At 48.8% G+C, this 18,935-nt stretch overlaps 1 protein-coding gene across 1 annotated transcript in view; it reads right to left on the bottom strand.

Annotated features, from left to right (window-relative positions):
• LOC115784410 (3-oxo-5-alpha-steroid 4-dehydrogenase 2) overlaps positions 1-18,646 on the bottom strand; it is a 48,708-nt gene extending 30,062 nt beyond the window's left edge. The window contains 4 exon segments of the mRNA XM_075074394.1: positions 4,731-4,894; positions 18,286-18,469; positions 18,472-18,501; positions 18,504-18,646. Of these exon segments, the coding sequence (XP_074930495.1) occupies positions 4,731-4,894; positions 18,286-18,469; positions 18,472-18,501; positions 18,504-18,555 (430 nt within the window). The 5' untranslated portion in view covers positions 18,556-18,646.
• Between the last annotated feature and the right edge of the window lie 289 nt (positions 18,647-18,935).

The raw sequence follows: 18,935 nt of genomic DNA on the forward strand, positions 1-18,935 counted from the left end.
TCACCGGATGCACCTTCATAAATCAAAATTGGCTAAGATTTATCCAGAAGTGGATCCAATCTGTGATAGATGTAAATCTGAGGAAGCCACTCTGATTCACATGTTCTGGGCCTGTCCTAAAATACAAGAATTCTGGGGAGGTGTTTGTGAAGCCCTTTCTGATGTTCTTGCAGTTAAATTGAATCTAAATCCAACTATATTGCTTTTTGGGGTTGTTCCCGAGGGGATGATATTACCTGTTGGGGGACACAGGGTGATTGCCTTTTCAACTTTGTTGGCACGCCGTCTGATCCTTTTGGGGTGGAGGGACGCTGCCCCACCCACAGTAACATATTGGATTAGGGATGTGTTAGCTACTTTAAAACTGGAGAAAATCAGATGTATAATGAGAGGCTCAGGAAAGAAATTCTATCAGACTTGGAAATCTTTCTTTTCTTTAATCAACCCTCAACACAGGTTCAGGAATAAGGTTCTTTCTTTAGTTATACAGATCGATCGGGTATTATTCATCAGTATATACTGTTTTACACCCTTTGAATAGTATTTCATGACAGTGTGGACTGGGTTTGTTCATTATTGGGGGTGGGGGGGGGGTCCTTTTTTTTTTTTTTTTTTTTTTTTGTTTTTTGTTACTATTATTACTAATCTTTTTCTTTTTTTTCTCTCATGGATATTTCTTGTACATTTATATCTTTGTAAAGTGATTTTGTAATGTAAAATTTTCAATAAATATATTAAACACCAAGAAAAAAAAAAAAAAAAAAAAAAAAAAAAAAAAAAAACAGAGACCACAGTCCAAGAGGCCGCAGAGGCCAAGGGCAACAAAGTCCCAACGAGGGAGGCCGACCGCGCTCCCAGCGGCGGCGGCGACGAGGAGAAGACACTGGAGGCCGACCACGCTCCCAGCGGCGGCGGCGGCGACGAGGAGAAGACACTGGAGGCCGACTGCGCTCCCAGCGGCGGCGGCGGCGATGAGGAGAAGACACTGAAGGCCGACCGCGCTCCCAGCGGCGGCGACGAGGAGAAGACACTGGAGGCCGACCACGCTCCCAGCGGCGGCGGCGATGTGGAGAAAACACTGGAGGCCGACCGCGCTCCCAGCGGCGGCGGCGACGTGGAGGAGTTGCTGGAGGCCGGTCGCAGGGCCTGCGGCGGCGGAGACGGGCAGCCTCGGGTGGACGGCCGCATGGCATGCGGCGGCGGAGACGGGCGACCTCACGCTCTGGCGTGGGACCCTCGGGCTCTGGCGCAGGACCCTCGGGACCCTCCGGACGCTCGGGCTGAGCGGAGACCCCCAACGGCTCGGACTGAGCGGAACCCTCTGGCTCGGAGTGCTCGGAGTGCTCGGACTGAGCGGGACCCCCTGGCTCGGAGTGCTCGGACTGAGCGGAGACCCCCACCGGCTTGGACTGAAGTTCAGGACTCCCCGGCTGCAGTGCAGGGCGCACAGCCCTCTCCTCCGACGACTGGGGCTGCTTAGCCGATGGACCGGGAAAGTCCGAAGAAGGTGATGAAGGCAGATGAAGAGCAGGCTGAGTGGCTGTCTTCCAGGGCAACAGGGGCTGCGTAGGGGGCAGTTTGGGTGTGGCTGACACAACTGACTGCGTGGGAGCAGGCCGGGGCACGACTGGAGCTAGAGCTGACTGAGGGCGAGAGAGAGCTGCTGGCTGCATGGAAGCAGCCGGAGGGCGAGGGAGAGCTGCTGGCTGCGTGGAAGCAGCCGGAGGGCGAGGGAGAGCTGCTGGCTGCGTGGAAGCAGACTGCGTGGAAGCTGACTGAGGTGGCTGAGGGGTGACTATTGCAGGCGGCGTAGGTGACTGAGGCGCTGGTGCTCCCACCCGTGGAACAGGAGCGGGTGCAGGGAGCTCCGCAGAGGCCGGCCGAGGGAAAGCTGCTGGGGCCACAGCTGACTGGGGAGACTGAGCCGGGGCCACAGCTGACTGGGGAGACTGAGCCGGGGCCACAGCTGACACTGGGAGACTGAGCCGGAGCCACAGCTGACACTGGGAGACTGAGCCGGGGCCACAGCTGACACTGGGAGACTGAGCCGGGGCCACAGCTGACACTGGGAGACTGAGCCGGGGCCACAGCTGACACTGGGAGACTGAGACTGAGCTGACACTGGGAGACTGAGACTAAGCTGACACTGGGAGACTGAGACTGAGCTGACACTGGGGACTGAGAATGAGCTGACACTGGGGACTGAGAATGAGCTGACACTGGGGACTGCTGTAGGTGAAGGGTGGAGGTTAAGAAATCCTGCACTAACCCATGCAGAGAGCCAAATAGCCAAGAGTTATCGTCGACTAGCCCTTGCAGCTGGGCCGTGAGCTGTTGCTGTTCCTGCTCACATGGGTCAGCCAGAAGGTCCATAACCAGTGAATCCACCCTACGGATAATGGTCTGCTTTGCCACCTCAGGGAGGGGAAAGGCAGGGGGGTGACGGGAATAATTGTCCATAGGCATAGTAGCATTGAAGCCAGTGTTACTCACGGAAACAGAGGATTGGGCGTGAAGTGGTGAAGCGGTCCACAGCGTTATACCGCTCGGGTCTAGGGGTGCCTTCCGCCGTTGCTGCCGGGAACTCCCTCTCCTCTGCGGCTGCCGAGGAAGGGAGAGATCAGCGAAAGGAGAAGCAGGTGAGTGACGATGACGGGGACTGTTCAAAGACGCCGGGCCCCCCAGCGCTAGACGAGTGCCGTCGAAAAAATTGGAGCCGAAGAGGGTTTTATAATGGTCGCGTCGTTCTGTCATGGCCGGGGAGGAAACGGGCGAGGAAGGGCCAACACGAGGGACTCCAGAGAGTGGCATAACTTAAAGGTATTTATTTACGTAGAGAAAAACAAATACAAAACTTTTGGAAGGGAGACGAAGGGAAGACACGGGGAACACAGGAACACGCAGGCACAATAACGTCAACGACGCGACAAAGAACACATGGAAACTGAGGGCTTAAATACACAATGGGTAATCAGGGGAAGAGGAAACAGCAGGGCACAGCAGGTGAGGCAAATAATACTAATAACACAGAGGAAGCAAAACTAAACACAAAGCACAGGGGAACCAGACTGTCAAAATAAACAGGAAGTGACTAACCAAGGAACATGCAGACTTAACACGGGGAACAGACACACAGACTTAGGACAGAGACGCAGACTAGTCACAACACTAGGAGACACGAGGAACCAGATATAGCTGAGGGCAAATATACAAAAGACAACAAAACATGACTTGAGGCACAGAAACAATACCAAGAAAACATAAAACACTGGGCCACCGGCCCAGGATATGACAGTGAGTACTTCATGTCATGTTCAGTACCGCATTGGCCATGGTATGTGGTTCTGACCCAGGTTAATCTGTAAACTGTGACAAATGGCTAATTAAATTTAATAATTGGACTCCTTATTCCGTTGTTTTGTGTCATTCCTGTTCCATAAACAAACAAGTAAAAGTAAAAAATGACTACGTTCTTAGTTTTCAACATTAACATCTTTGCTTTTATTGGAGGCCCTCTCCCAGTGCTCCCAGTACTAACTGCAGAAATACACAGCTCGGGCAGAAACTCCAGGAGGTGGAGGAGCTCGATTTTGTCACAGATTATCTGTCTCATACTGTTGCAACATGGTGACACTTCCACCAAATATGTAAAAAAAAAAAGATTTTTAATAAAAGTTACATAATCTGTATGAGAGAAACTTGTGGCTTTAGTTCTTACTGTTGATGAGTGTTTTTCAGTTTTACACATTTAGCTATGTGGTTTTGAAATAGCACCTATTTTTACAAATTGTTGTTGTTAGTTAAAAACAACATAACTTGTTAAGGAGCAAGTCGTGTATTGTTTATGAAAGGCAGAGAAAAGTAAAGACTATTGTGATGAACTATGAATGATTGTTTTACATTCTGTGATAAATGATGGAAATCACCCAGGAGTATCAAATAAAGATGGTTAAATTTATTTCAGCTCTGTGAGTTTAATATCTAGGTGTTTTTATGGGAATGTAGATCTTTCAGATCAGTTTGAAATGTGATTTTGATCATGTTTCACATTTGATTGTGTCATGTAGCGTGAAGAACTGGTCTTGGTCTTGTCTCGGTCTCGATACACTCTGTTCTTGGTCTTGACTTGGTTTCGGGTTAGGTGGTCTTGACTACAACGCTGGTTCTGACTGACATTTTCTAACTATTTGTACAGCCCTTCAAGCCTTCGGTTTGTACGCTTTGGAAAATGTTGATAGTTGTGAATGATCCTTAAGCCACAGTCATCCAAACCAGCTCCAGGTCCAATCTGCCACTGCTTCACTTTTCTGACATATTACAGGTACATAGGTCATAGTGCTGGACTGAAGGATTTCTAGTATTCTGACCGGTATGTGTATACAGTGTTACAGCAAAACTGAACTCTGCTGCCAACCATAAATAAAGAAAAGCTGGTTTTCACTGGGTCATGCTTTACTGCCTCTGCCTGTTACCACGATCTGGTCCACATACTTTTTACTGCATCCTACGACTGTCTTTTTTAACCCAAGCACCCTCCTTCACCTCACTTTCTGCAGGGTTTAAAACTTTTTTCCAGTGTCATCTTTCTCAGCTCACTGTTAACAGTTACTCAAACACTTCTGGCTTCTCTGACAAGATAACTACATTACCCACAATCAACCCAAACTGAACATTTTCAGCACAATGGTGGCAGACCCTCTTTATGATTGGTGAATGTAGCTGTGACTCACCTGCTGTGAGGCGGGCGTGTGTCAGCCAGGTGTCCTCAAAGTGGGCGCAGTGCAGCAGGAAGTGTCCCTGCAGGAAGCCATTGAGTGAGCAGAAGATGACGGAGGAGGCGACGATGAGCAGCGGTATGGGTCGCCCTCTGGTCAGGAAGGCGTAGATTATGCTCCTGAGGAACAAACTCAAGTCACTTCCTATTTGAACCTGACCACCTTTCACAGTAAAGTTCCACTTTCTCCCCACCCCCACCCCCCTGGTTTGTCCCTTCATACTTTAACCGTGTTTGGTATCCTAAACCAAACAAGCTTCAGCATCAGAAAACCCTCCCATCACTCACAAACCACACTGAAGGTCCACATGGGACTAATGAAGTGAATAGCCATCTAACAATCTATCTAACAAAGCAAGGCGGAGCATGTGCAGCGGGTGGCCGCAGTACTGGAGTCTCTGAGGCAGGCTGGGCTCATCGTTAATCCAAAAAGTGTGCGGTTGAATGGAGGGATGTGCAGTATCTGGGGTACCTTTGGGCAGTGGGCAGATGTGTCCTCAGCACAATAAAACTGCTGCCGCTGCAGCCGCCCAGTGCTGCACATCAGCCAGCAATGATCAGTGCGAGAGTCATGCTACAGCGCCGTAGAGAAGGAGTCGACACCCTCTGTTATCTCCTGGGATGCAAATTCACCGTCTGCTCGGACCGCATGAAAGATGCCAATACCCCAATCACCTGTAGCATGTGGCTTTGCAGCCATTTAACTTCAAGGTAGTCCATAGGTCGGGGGTGCCCATGGCTGTGGCCAACTTCCACTCCCACTCAAGGGAGGTTGGGCCAGATGGCTCCCCAGCCTACGTGGCATGCTGCTCTTCAGTGTCTCGGATCACTTGGAACCCCAGCTGAGTGAGTACTAATGGAAATGCCTACAAACTGTGCTGAGTCAAGCCACGCTGAGTGGGTACTAATGGAAACGCAACTTATGTCGCACGCTGTGGGAGGAGTTACACCCCAAGCAAGAAGAAAAATACAAAAAAGAAATGAGCCGAAAGCAACATGTGGTGGAATGTGTTGCTTTGTAACAATCCCAATTATGAAGCACTTTTGAAAAACACATTCAAAACCTCTGTGCTTATTGAGTCTATCTTGAACATAATCCCACTCCAACATGTCCTGACGTGCTGGAAACAGGCTGGAACAGTTGTGCCAGCAGGAACTGCTGTCATGATCCTGGGCCGGTGGCCCAGTGCTTTGTGTTCTTTTGGTTATGTTTGGTTATCTCTGATTATGTATGTTTGGTTTCTCTCATGTGGGTCTTCAGTTGGTTATGGGTTTGTGCTTAGTCTGCATTATGTCTTTGTTTACTTCCTGTTTTAGTTTGATAGTTTAGTACTCCCTGTGTGTCCTGTCTAGTTGTCTTCCCTTGTTGATTAGGTAGATTCTGTTCACCTGTGCCCTGTGTTCCCCAGCTGTTTCTTGTTACCCACCATTGCCTTCTGTATGTATTTAAGCCCCTGGGTTTGCTTTGTTCTTTGTCGCGTCATTGATGGTTGTTCTCTGCTGTCCTGCATGTACGTCTGTTTGCTCAAGTCAAGTCTAGTTAGTTTCACGTCTCTCCGTTAAGTGTATGCCAGGGAGAGCTCATGTTAATGTCTGTCAGATTGGGGTAAATAAAGCGAGTGAATGAATTACACCTGTCCCGAGTCTGCTATTTGGGGTCCTCCTTCCTGCCTGCACGGCGGCCTGCCATGACAGAATGACGCGACCACGAATGGACCCCGCAGACTCCGACCCCTACAGTGGCACTCGCCTGGCGCTGGGGGGACCTGCTTTTTGGAACGGTCCCCGGCGACGCCACTCACCTCCTCCTCCTAAGCCACGAGTTATCCGCACTGGCGGAATTTTTTTGTCTCCTGCCGCTCGCTCACCTGTCACTCCGCTCACTGGTCCCTCCCCTCCTCAGCGGGCGCCGCAGCCATGGCGGAAGGGGAATTCCTGGCAGCAGCTGCATGATTCGTCCCCGGAGCCGTGCGGTATGACGCCGCGGTTTTCCACGCCGCAGCCACGGAGGACGAGAACCCGGAGGAAGCAAAGAGACTTTTCGCCGGAGCCGCCGCCCGGAATGACTCCGGAGGAGTCGTTTTTCCGGTTCCTGGGACACAGGGGTCCCTGGCCTCCCAGCGCTTCCGCTTCGCCGCTGCCTGCCGCTGAGGGAGGAAGGCCAAGCTCCCGGCAGCGTCGGAGAGAATCGCCGCGGAGTCAGTCACCACAGCTTCAGGTTTCCACACAGCCGTCACCGCTTCATACACCATTAATCATGTCCGTGAGTGACTCTTTGTCTATGCCTGTTTCTTTGCACCCCAAAAAGAAAATAATGGAACCAGATTGTTGTAAACCACTGTGTAAACAGCCCAGTGAGGGATTTAAGCAGGACTCCTGTAAACATGTTTTGGAATTGTGCATTCAGTGGTTTCGGCAACCCTGTGACAAGCAGGGGAAAGCCATAGCACACAGACTTCATGGACTAATAATAGAACACCCCTGGCTTACGGACTCATTACCACCATTAACTCATAGTTATGTAGAGCGAATACTGAGTTGGACTGAACTCCCTTTTCCTTCAAAGACCCATAAAACTACTTCTGATACTTTGGCCACAGAAAAGACTGCAGACACCCATTTCCATGCAAGAGATGTTCCGCGGGTGGAGGCAGCCACGGACGGGCTGTCCTCTGCACCCGTACCTGTTTCGCGGGTGGAGGCAGCCACGGACGGGCTGTCCTCTGCACCCGTACCTGTTTCGCGGGGGGAGGCAGCCACGGACGGGCTGTCCTCGGCACCCGTTCCTGTTCCGCGGGTGGGGGCAGCCACGGACGGGCTGACCTCTGCACCCGTTCCTGTTCCGCGGGTGGGGGCAGCCACGGACGGGCTGACCTCTGCACCCGTTCCTGTTCCGCGGGTGGGGGCAGCCACGGACGGGCTGACCTCTGCACCCGTTCCTGTTCCGCGGGTGGGGGCAGCCACGGACGGGCTGACCTCTGCACCCGTTCCTGTTCCGCGGGTGGGGGCAGCCACGGACGGGCTGACCTCTGCACCCGTTCCTGTTCCGCGGGTGGGGCAGCCACGGACGGGCTGACCTCTGCACCCGTTCCTGTTCCGCGGGTGGGGGCAGCCACGGACGGGCTGACCTCTGCACCCGTTCCTGTTCCGCGGGTGGGGGCAGCCACGGACGGGCTGACCTCTGCACCCGTTCCTGTTCCGCGGGTGGGGGCAGCCAGGTCCAAGCCTTCGCATCGGTTTTCAGCGTTAACTGCAGCAGCAGGGTCTCAGTCAGCCTCAGCCTCAGCTCACTCCCAGCCATCTCAGTCAGCTCTCCCTCACTCTCGGTCAGTTTCCACGCAGCCAGATTTCCCTAGCTCTCGGTCAGTTTCCACGCAGCCAGATTTCCCTAGCTCTCGGTCAGTTTCCACGCAGCCAGATTTCCCTAGCTCTCGGTCAGTTTCCACGCAGCCTGATTTCCCTAGCTCTCGGTCAGTTTCCACGCAGCCTGATTTCCCTAGCTCTCGGTCAGTTTCCACGCAGCCTGATTTCCCTAGCTCTCGGTCAGTTTCCACGCAGCCTGATTTCCCTAGCTCTCGGTCAGTTTCCACGCAGCCTGATTTCCCTAGCTCTCGGTCAGTTTCCACGCAGCCTGATTTCCCTAGCTCTCGGTCAGTTTCCACGCAGCCTGATTTCCCTAGCTCTCAGCCAGCCGCTCTCCCTCAGCCTCAGTCTGCTGTAGCTCCAGCCACCTCCCAGTCTCAGTCTGCTTCCACGCAGTTCGCTCCTGTAGCACTAGCTCGCCCTCAGTCAGCTCTCCTGTCACCCTCATCCTCACCATCTGACTCACCCGATCTATCTGCAAAGCAGCCCCAGTCGTCGGAGGAGACGGCTGCGCGCCCTGCAATGCAGCCAGGGAGTTCCGCTCAGTCCGAGCCAGGGGGTCCCGCTCAGTCCGCGCGCTCCGCGCCAGAGGGTCCCGCTCAGTCCGAGCGCTCCGCGCCAGAGGGTCCCGCTCAGTCCGAGCCGATGGGGGTCTCCGCTCAGTCCGAGCCAGGGGGTCCCGCTCAGTCCGAGCGCTCCGCGCCAGAGGGTCCCGCTCAGTCCGAGCCGATGGGGGTCTCCGCTCAGTCCGAGCGCTCCGCGCCAGAGGGTCCCGCTCAGTCCGAGCCGATGGGGGTCTCCGCTCAGTCCGAGCGCTCCGCGCCAGAGGGTCCCGCTCAGTCCGAGCGCTCCGCGCACGAGGGTCCCGCTCAGTCCGAGCCGATGGGGGTCTCCGCTCAGTCCGAGCGCTCTGAGCCAGGGGTCCCGCTCGGTCCGAGCCGGGGGGGGTCTCTGCTCAGTCCGAGCGCTCCACGTCGCCCGAGGGTTCCCCACCGGAGCCCGGGGTCGCCCTTCTCCGCCGCCGCATGCCCCGCGGTCGGCCTCCAGTGTCTGCTCCCCGTCGCCGCCGCCGCATGCCCCGCGGTCGGCCTCCGGTGGCCCCTCCTCGTCGCCGCCGCCGCGGGGAGCGCGGTCGGCCTCCAGTGACCCCTCCTCGTCGGCGCCGCATGCCGCGCGGTCGGCCTCCAGTCTCGTCTCTTCGTCGTCGTCGTCGCCGCCGCCGCTGGGAGCGCGGTCGGCCTCCAGTCTCGTCTCTTCGCCGCCGCCGCTGGGGGCGCGGTCGGCCTCCAGTCTCGTCTCTTCGCCGCCGCCGCTGGGAGCGCGGTCGGCCTCCAGTCTCGTCTCTTCGCCGCCGCCGCTGGGGAGCGCGGTCGGCCTCCAGTGACTCCTCTTCGTTGCTGCCGCCGCCGCTGGGAGCGCGGTCGGCCTCCAGTGACTCCTCTTCGTTGCTGCCGCCGCCGCTGGGAGCGCGGTCGGCCTCAAGCCACGCCACGTCCACGCCGCCGCCGCTGGAGGCGCGGGCGGCCCCCAAGACTGAGTTGCCACTTTTGTGGTTTCCTTGGCAGGCCCCCTGAATGGTGTCTTTGGGGTGTTTGGTCACTCATGTTTTGTTTTTGGACTCTTTTTCCAGCCTTGTGCTGCCGCTTTTGTTTCTGTACTAGTTCGTTTTTTGGACTTTGCTGCCCTTTTGGCCTTATTGTCTCGAGCCCTCCGTCCTGGTCCCCCGCCTCCCACCCTGGTTGGGGTTTTGTTTTTCGTTGCGGCCGTCGGGAGCCGGCCCTTGAGGGGGGGGTACTGTCATGATCCTGGGCCGGTGGCCCAGTGCTTTGTGTTCTTTTGGTTATGTTTGGTTATCTCTGATTATGTATGTTTGGTTTCTCTCATGTGGGTCTTCAGTTGGTTATGGGTTTGTGCTTAGTCTGCATTATGTCTTTGTTTACTTCCTGTTTTAGTTTGATAGTTTAGTACTCCCTGTGTGTCCTGTCTAGTTGTCTTCCCTTGTTGATTAGGTAGATTCTGTTCACCTGTGCCCTGTGTTCCCCAGCTGTTTCTTGTTACCCACCATTGCCTTCTGTATGTATTTAAGCCCCTGGGTTTGCTTTGTGCTTTGTCGCGTCATTGATGGTTGTTCTCTGCTGTCCTGCATGGACGTCTGTTTGCTCAAGTCAAGTCTAGTTAGTTTCACGTCTCTCCGTTAAGTGTATGCCAGGGAGAGCTCATGTTAATGTCTGTCAGATTGGGGTAAATAAAGCGAGTGAATGAATTACACCTGTCCCGAGTCTGCTATTTGGGGTCCTCCTTCCTGCCTGCACGGCGGCCTGCCATGACAACTGCATTACAGAGCCATCAGCTGTTGTTGGTAAGCAACAGCAGAGTCTGTGTTTGGCTGAATGCAGCCCTGGATGTGAATGAATCTGAGCTGCATTCTCACAGTCTCCATCTGTTCTCACACATTATTATTAATCAGCTCAGAGATTTTCTTCACCTTTTCTCCACTTTTCTTCAGGTTAATTTTTACTGGAAGGAAAAAGAATGCAGAGTTGTGTGTTTTTGGGCTCTGTTTTTGGGTGCGGTCTACAGCTCGAGAGGCTGATGCCAGTAAAAACAGCTCATCTCAGTCTGAGCTTCGCCAGCACTCTCGGCAAGATGTCAGCTTTGCTGAGCAAACACTGAAGGCTTGCATGAGGCACACAATAAATCACGCTCTATGTGCTTTTCATTTTGTCAACATGTGTTTCATTCCTTTGCACCATCCACTTACTATAAATACACCATTGAGTGTATTCAGCCTCCCACCTCAGTAATGCAGAGGTCTTCTGTTACTGGTTCAAAATAAACTGCTCTATTTTAGGCAAAACCGGATACTTTTTCTTTAGTTTTCACTGCTGACAGTTTATATTAGAGTTTATATGGGAAATGGTTATGTGGTGTTACTGTCTTGTGAAATGCACAGCCCTCCACAGTTCAAATTATATAAAAACTGCATTGAAAATCAGTGGCAGCAGCTCTGATGCAGTGATGGATCTGTCAGTATGTATAGAGGAGGTATGAGAGGTCCTACAGCGAGTGTCTGCAGCCATCTGTGAAACACTGTGGAGGCTCAGTCATGGTTTGAATAGAATAGAATAGAATAGAATGCCTTTATTGTCATTATACAGGATGTACAATGAGATTGTACACCACCGGCTGAGACTGCATCTCAGCCGGTGGTGCTAGAGATCTTGTCAAAATTGATGGAATTATGAACACAGAAAAGCACCGTTTTTCAGCATGACAATGATCCTAAACTCACTGTCAGTGCGGTAAAAGCATCCCTGGATAGAAAAAAAACACAGTGGAACATCATCAGCCGTTGATTGGTCTCCCCAGAGCCCGGACCTCAGCATTACTGAAGCAGTGTGGGATCATCCTGACAGAACAGAACCAAAGGTAGAAACATCCAAAGAAGAGCTCTGAATGTGCTACAAGAAGGTAGATATTTGGTATTTGGAGTTGAGTGCTGGATGCAGTTGATTAGTGAGGGTTTGGGACCCTTCCCAATGAAGGGGAGAGAAAAGGGGAAATGTGGGTTGGAGGGACAGGAAGTAAGGGGGCTGCAGAGCATGGGAGCAGCTGGTTGATAATGATTTGAATTGGAGCCCTCAGCTGGAGAAAAAACACACCTTTAAATCTGTTACCTGGCCTGGCTGGTTCTCTATCTGGTTAGTAGTAATACGCCTGCAGCATTGGTGATTTATGACCGACAGGTGGGTGACAGGTGGGGGTCAAAGGTCAATGCGCGTACATGAGCGTCCTCGTGCGCGTGTGATCGTGCGTGATCGAATGATTTATGATTGTCAGCTGCATGTGTGTGAGTGGAGGAGTGTCAGGAAAAGGGCAATCCCATTCATCCTGTTTGTGAAGATGCTTAAATAAACTCTTTCTTTAACAGGTGATATCTGAGCATCAAAGGGGGTAATTCTCCACACGCAATTATAACATCTGTTTTTTTAACTAAAAGACAATGCACACTTCAGCTGACTGGCATAAAACAGACCATCACCTGTTGAAATCCTGCCGAATTCCTGTTTCCCACACTCTCTCCCACTCTCTCTCTCATTACAAGAAAACTTCATCAAAAGGGCAAACCCATTCATACTGTTTGGGACGATGCTTAAATAAACTCGTTGTTAAACAGGTGATATCTGATATCCGTGGCGCTTTTTACAACGTCACAACCAGCGACAGCGACCGGTCTTGTTGTTTACAGATACAGCTGGCAGGGTTACTTCTTTCCACGTTTCAACGAGCTCGTCAGTTTCTTAAAAAAAGAAAGTTATGTGGTTATTTTTAATTTGATTTAACAATCAGGATATAATGATAATACACATGGCAGGACGCAGTACTTTTCCAGAGCGAACAGGTGGTGGTTAAAAAAGGACTGAGGGGAGGGTTTCAAACCAAACAAACAGGACATACACACAGTCATAAAAAAGGGTTGTGGTTTTATAAAGCAGGCATGGCGAAGACCGTAACATTCACTAATAATCATTGTGAAGACGATCGCTGCGCCCTTTTCCTCGTTTTTCCACAGACTCCGGCGCAAACGCTACTCTCTCTGTCTTTTTAAATGGATTCAGGTAAGCATATTCTTTTACACAAAATTATGTGAACCAAACTGTATTCTGTATACCATCTCATTTCTTTAAAAAAAAAAAAAATAATGGTATGTTTGTGTATTACATGAATGATGGCTACATAACTAACAATTTTTTTCTTTTTTTTTTTCTTTTTTTTCCAGACGTTAAAACTTCAACTGTTCAACTTCACAACCATCACAGATGCTGGCCGTTCCTCCTCCTCCTCCTGATTCCTCATCTTCTTCACTTTCACCATCTCACCAAATACCTGAAGAGCAACTGACGAAGCGCGGCGTCGCGGCCGTTAAGCTCGTCACACTACGACTTCTGTGTACAGCGGTGGAGAAGTATCATGAAGGGATATGCCACGGATGTCTAGTCAAACACCTAGCTATGATCAGCACAGCTGTAAGCAGGATATTCCTGATTTCTTCTATGGTCGCCATTACGATGAGAGTGATGAAAATATTCAGGACAGATCGACATCATTCCTGCCATTCGACTCTTTTTGTGGTCAAACAGTCTGGACGACGCACGTAAGGATTTCACATGGATTGTGGATGCTCAGGTGTCTGAACTGAAAGATGCATTAAACATCACAGATGCAATAGACAGTTTGTATCATGAACTGGGGAGGAGTATTTCTTTGAGGACTTACCAGCAGAGCTCTCATGGTGGAAAACTACTGGCTAGGCAAACACAGGATGTGTATTGTAATACATTCTCTGTATTTTTGGTTTATGGGGTTGAAATAAAAATCAATGTTAAAACTGTACAGGGTGCTCATTTTTAACTCTGCATTCCTCATGGAAACACAGTGCAACATATGTTTAAACATCTTTTCATTCATAAAACATCCCCAAACAAAAAAAAAAACTATGGTTAAAGCAATAGCTGTGTATTTTATGGAAGCTCGTTTCCGCCACTAAAAAAAAAATCGCATCCGTAACGCAAAATTTCGAGTTATTAACTCAAAATTTCGAGAAAATAACTCGAAATTTCAAGTTATTAACTCAAAATTTTGAGTTATTAACTCAAAATTTCGAGTTACAGATGGCGATATTAACTTGAAATTTCGAGTTATTACAGCCAATCAGGATGCAGGAACGGATGCAGGAACGTTAATTTCCTTGTTACCGGAAGCAGAGGCACAGGCGCACTCGGGTCGAGACTGTGCCTGCATTGTCGCCAGGGTTTTCAGGTAGAGATGTAGTCTAACGAGTGGTAACTATCTAAAAGGTATGTAATCAGTGCAGATTTTTTCGTCATGCCTCACTTATATGAAATATTTTAACACCCACACGCTAAGATCGGTTCTGGGGGTCGATGTTGAATGGCGGCCATGACGGCATTATGTGCACAGCTTGGCTTGGCTAGTCGCCGTGCTAACGTAGCTGCTAACGTTCCTCCTTCCGCTGGAAAATAAATCAGATGTTCAACGTCTGTTCCGCATGACTTTTCTCCCAGGTCATTCGCCATCCCACCTGTCATGACATTTCGCCCCACAATTTGAGAACCCACTGATTAGTGTTTAATTGCAGGGAAGGTATATTACCCAGGAAGTTATATTACAAGCTTCTCAACTACATTAAGTACACTAGACACGAGACTTGCTGATCATGTGGTGGATTCATAATGAATGAATGAATGAAGTTTTATTGCCATGTGGGTGAACAAGTCACACATTGGAAATTGCAGTTACAGAACACCATCCAAGAATACACAACACAACAACACATAGGGGATATGTGTCCTCGGGTCATGCAGCCGACTTGCAGCGCTACCTTTGGCAGGAGGAGAAAACAACACATCATGGGGAAGTTAGGTTAAAAAAAAAAAGTCATCTGGTACAGTGCTCGAAATTTCGAGTTATTTTCTCGAAAAAATAATTTTGAGTTATTAACTCGTAATAATTTTGAGTTATTAACTCGAATTTCGAGTTATTTTCTCGAAATTTCGAGTTATTTTCTCGAAATTTTGCGTTACGGATTGCGATTTTTTTTTTTTTTTGTGGCGGAAACGAGCTTCCATAGTATTTCCTATCTAAGGTGGGGGGAAAAAAGAGTTCTTACAGCATTCTTGTGTTCTATTTGAAACGGGCGAGAAAGGGCAAACATGAAGGACTCCAGACATAAACATAACTTAAAAGGGTATTTATTTAGGTAGAGCCAATCAAAATATCATGGCAAAAGGTCGAATTTCAGGGGGGCATAAGGGCCACGCCCCCTTGGCAAAAGCTCACCATTTTTGAAATGTAGATTCCCCTTGGTGTGTAGATGAAACACACCAAATCTGAAGTTGATAACTTCTAAACCCTTTGAGTTATTAGAGAAAGTCTGAAGGGTGCAAATCGCCAAATTTGCATGTTTGAGTCAAAATGGCCGACTTCCTGTTGGGTTTAGAGCATGGCCTTAAGAGGATTTTTTGTGCGTCTGGATGTGATACATATGTGTTTGAAGTTTCATAAATGTACGTGAAACACAGCTGTGGGGCTTGACTTTAGGGGGCGCTACTGAGGCATTTTGCGGGGCCCTTGCCCGAGCCCATTAAAATACTTAAATTTTCAACAGGTGTGATGCATGTGCAAAGTTTCATGAGTTTTTGAATATGATAAAGCCCCCAAAAAGCCAATTCATTTGCCTGAATAAAAAAAAAAAAAAAAAAAAATAATAATAATAATAATAATAATAATAATAATAAACAGAGCAATTACAATAGGGCCTTCGCACAGTTCGTGCTGGGCCCTAATGAAGGTGTACGTGGAGTTTAAAATGCTGGTCAAATTGCAACCAAATGCAGTTGCGCAATAATTGTTTTTGCAGATAAAACCAGAGAATTTAGACTTACATATGCATTCAGTGTGTCCCAGAGTGTTGTATCCTTCCTCTAACAGGTTCACAGAAATTGAGTAAAAAGCACAACAACAAAAGTACTCCATGCACTTTGTAGTGCTCATTAACATTTACAGCGGTAGCATTTCTGCATCTAGAAAAATATGCAAATACATAAAATGATTTTAAATGTCCTTGTGGGTTTAGCTACTTTCTTTAGTTACTGTGGATTTCTTTCATACTTATTATTGAAATTCGAGTTATGAAGATTCTATTAATGTATAGTAAGCTGGAAGTGAGTTTTTATAAAGCTTAAATATAATCATGATATGCCTTTTCTTTTATGATTCTCACATTTTTGCCTTAGAGTATAACATTAACAAAAGTCGCTTAGCAATACAGAAGTATATGTTTTACTGCGCGCAGGCACAGTGTGTTCTTGGTGGGTATGTGTTAATCAGTCACAGATGTTTGAGGCTCTGGTGATGGTCAGTCACAGACGTGCAGGAGACAACAAGGAACCAAAACAAGTGATAAGAAGAAACTCCGAGGTCATACGAAGAAGCAGCTGGGATTCTATATCTTGCATATTTTTGCTTTGCATATGATGTAACAGAAGCTGATAAGCTCTGAGTATGTGAGATCTGGACTGGCTTAGATCGGTATCAGACTTTGTGCCCTGATTCTGCTTCTGTATTACAGTAGCTCAGTCATGGTTCACAGACTGGTCCAGATCAATCTGTAAAATCTGTGTGTGATTGGCTAATTCAATTTAATAATTTAACCCTTATACCATTGTGTTGTGTAATTCCTGTCCAATAAACAAACACACCGAAACCTGGAAGGAATAAGCTGGTAGCAGGTCTCTTCACAAACAATGGTAGTACAGCATGTACAAATGTAAAGATATGGTCTGATGGACTTGTTCTATTATAGGTCATAAAGGGTTAAGAGGGGGCCAGCGTGATGAAAGCACCTGGAGAGGAAGAGACTGAGTCACATTCCCAGGATCTCATGTGAAACTCCCTCCCCACTAAACACGAGGCCTGTTAAGATGGGTGAAAACTCTTTCTTTCTCTTTCTCTTTCTGAGGAAGATGCAATTCAATATGTGATTGGCTGATTATTCTCTGTGCTGTTTATAACCAGGCCAGTGGTGCAAAAAGTTGGTATGCACTATATGCAATGCATAGGAGCGCCGCACAAGTGGGGGGGGTCTGATGCAGGGAAATTATTTCTCTAGTCGGCATTTTCTGTATTTAACAGCTGTGCATATGATATGATCAATAACAGAGGCACGGCGCTGATTAGGCGCCCCTATGCACACACACATACACACACACACACACACACACACACAAGAAGAGGCGCTTTTGAGAACGAGCTCGAGCTCTCATGGGCCCAAAACAGAAAACGAAGAGGGAGGAGGATAAAAATGTTGTTGGGATGAGAAAAAGCTTTTCAAAGTGGTTTAAGACAGTCGGAAGTTATGTCAGTGTATCAAGAGAAGGCTTTTAAATACTCTGGTTATCTTAAGTTACTAGTAGTAAAATAACAGCTCACTGTTCTGCAACTGTGTGCTGTAGTTACAAAGTAACAGATCATAACAAGAAAAATAAGGAACTTGCAGTGATACACTTGAGTTTAAATGTCTTCACTCAGTGTAACACTACAGTGCTGTTGTGATGTATCTGATAAGTCTGTTCAGATGCAGCATCCTGTCAGCGTCCTGTTATCCAAAACATATCATTTAAAATTAAAAATTTCATGTTTTTATATGTGGTTTGACTGCTGTATTTTTTAAACATACTGAACCAAAGTTCATGCCATTCAGCTGTGAGGATGGAGAAAAAAAAAATATGTCTGCATAACCTCAGAAAGTATGTAGCTGCACCCCTGACCAGGCAGATAACCCTGACTGTGGCCCTGGACTGTTCTCAGTGTGCTTTTAAAGAGAAGAAATGGCAGTGTGTGTGTTTGGTGGTTTTCTCCTGGTCACCATTAGAACTAATTTCTTTCTTAAACTGAGGCAGATTTGGTCCACTCTCTAAAACTTGCACAGCATTAATTTTGTTAGATTACTCACTCCTTCATCAGGTGTGATCGCTTTGACTCCTAATATGTATATGAATGAGTGCTTTATTAGTAGATCATCTGCTCACTCCCAGATATTTAGGACTGGGTGGGTAGCCAGGTGGTGGATTAAAAACCCAGGAACTTGCTGTGAGGCAGCAGTGCTAATGATCAGACTGGGGTTCCGTTAAACATTTCCTCATTTATTAACCAGACTTTTATCGTGAAAAAAAGCTGTCTCTTTTTTTTTTTTTTTTGAAATTAAAAAAAAAAAAAAAAAGCTGTTTCTACCTTTGGAACAAAGCGGTGATGTGTGGGAGTAGCTGTGGACAGAGCATCGGAGAGATGGAGGGAAAAGCTTTAAACTGAACATAAAATCACCCTCAGGTATCTGTCGCACCTGAGTCAGCGCGTGCACGGCACCTGTGGTGCGTGCTCGGTACTTTATCACAAGTGCTACAATATCAGATTTTTAACTAGTGATTATCGATCAGTCTGCCTCTGCTGGCAGTGCTCTAACCCTAACCCGCACAGTCACAGACTTGCGTCCTTCAGCGGGTGGTTGTCAAACTTTCGTCAGACCTCACACAAACTTGGATGCCTGTGTTAAGAGTTTGGAGTCTGACCTGTGGAAGTAGTGCAGCATGAAGGTGCAGACCAGCAGCCACGTGCCGTTCCCGGACTCCGGCTCCGCGGTGAACAGCAGCAGCAGCAGCGGCAGGAGGAAAGCTGGCACCTCTTGCAGGAACCAGCCCAGCTTGGCCGAACAGCAGCGAGCCTGCACCGGCACGTAGCGACCGTACTCGCGCAACTCCGGCTCTGGCGCAGCAGATAGGCCACGCACCGATGACCAGAGCCCAGCTCATGTAGGAAACGGCGGTGTCCCAGCACTCCATCACCTTGGATCCGACAAGACTGCGAGAGTTACAGAGCGAGAGGAGATAAAAGGACTGAAGTACACGTGACCTGTTTGAGTGCGGGTTCCTGTTCCAGTTCTGTTTTTCAAAAAGAAAAAGGGGCGCGAGAGAGAGACACACAGAGATGTCTTATCAGAGATCATACCCGTCTTTGTTGCGGCCAGATGTGCCACTTCATGTCTGCCTGAAGTCCGCTTTTATCCTCACCTGTAGTTTCACCTGTGCGGTGTTCAGTGAAACAAAAACCAGCATAAAGAAACTGAGGTCACAGTAAACACGGAGAGTCTGAGTGTTTCACCCAGAGGAAACTAAAGCGCTGTGAGCCAAAGCTGACTAAAGACCAGAGCAGCTGCTGAAAA

Source organism: Archocentrus centrarchus, chromosome 1 (assembly GCF_007364275.1).
Source record: "Archocentrus centrarchus isolate MPI-CPG fArcCen1 chromosome 1, fArcCen1, whole genome shotgun sequence".
NCBI classification, from domain to species: Eukaryota; Metazoa; Chordata; class Actinopteri; order Cichliformes; family Cichlidae; genus Archocentrus; species Archocentrus centrarchus.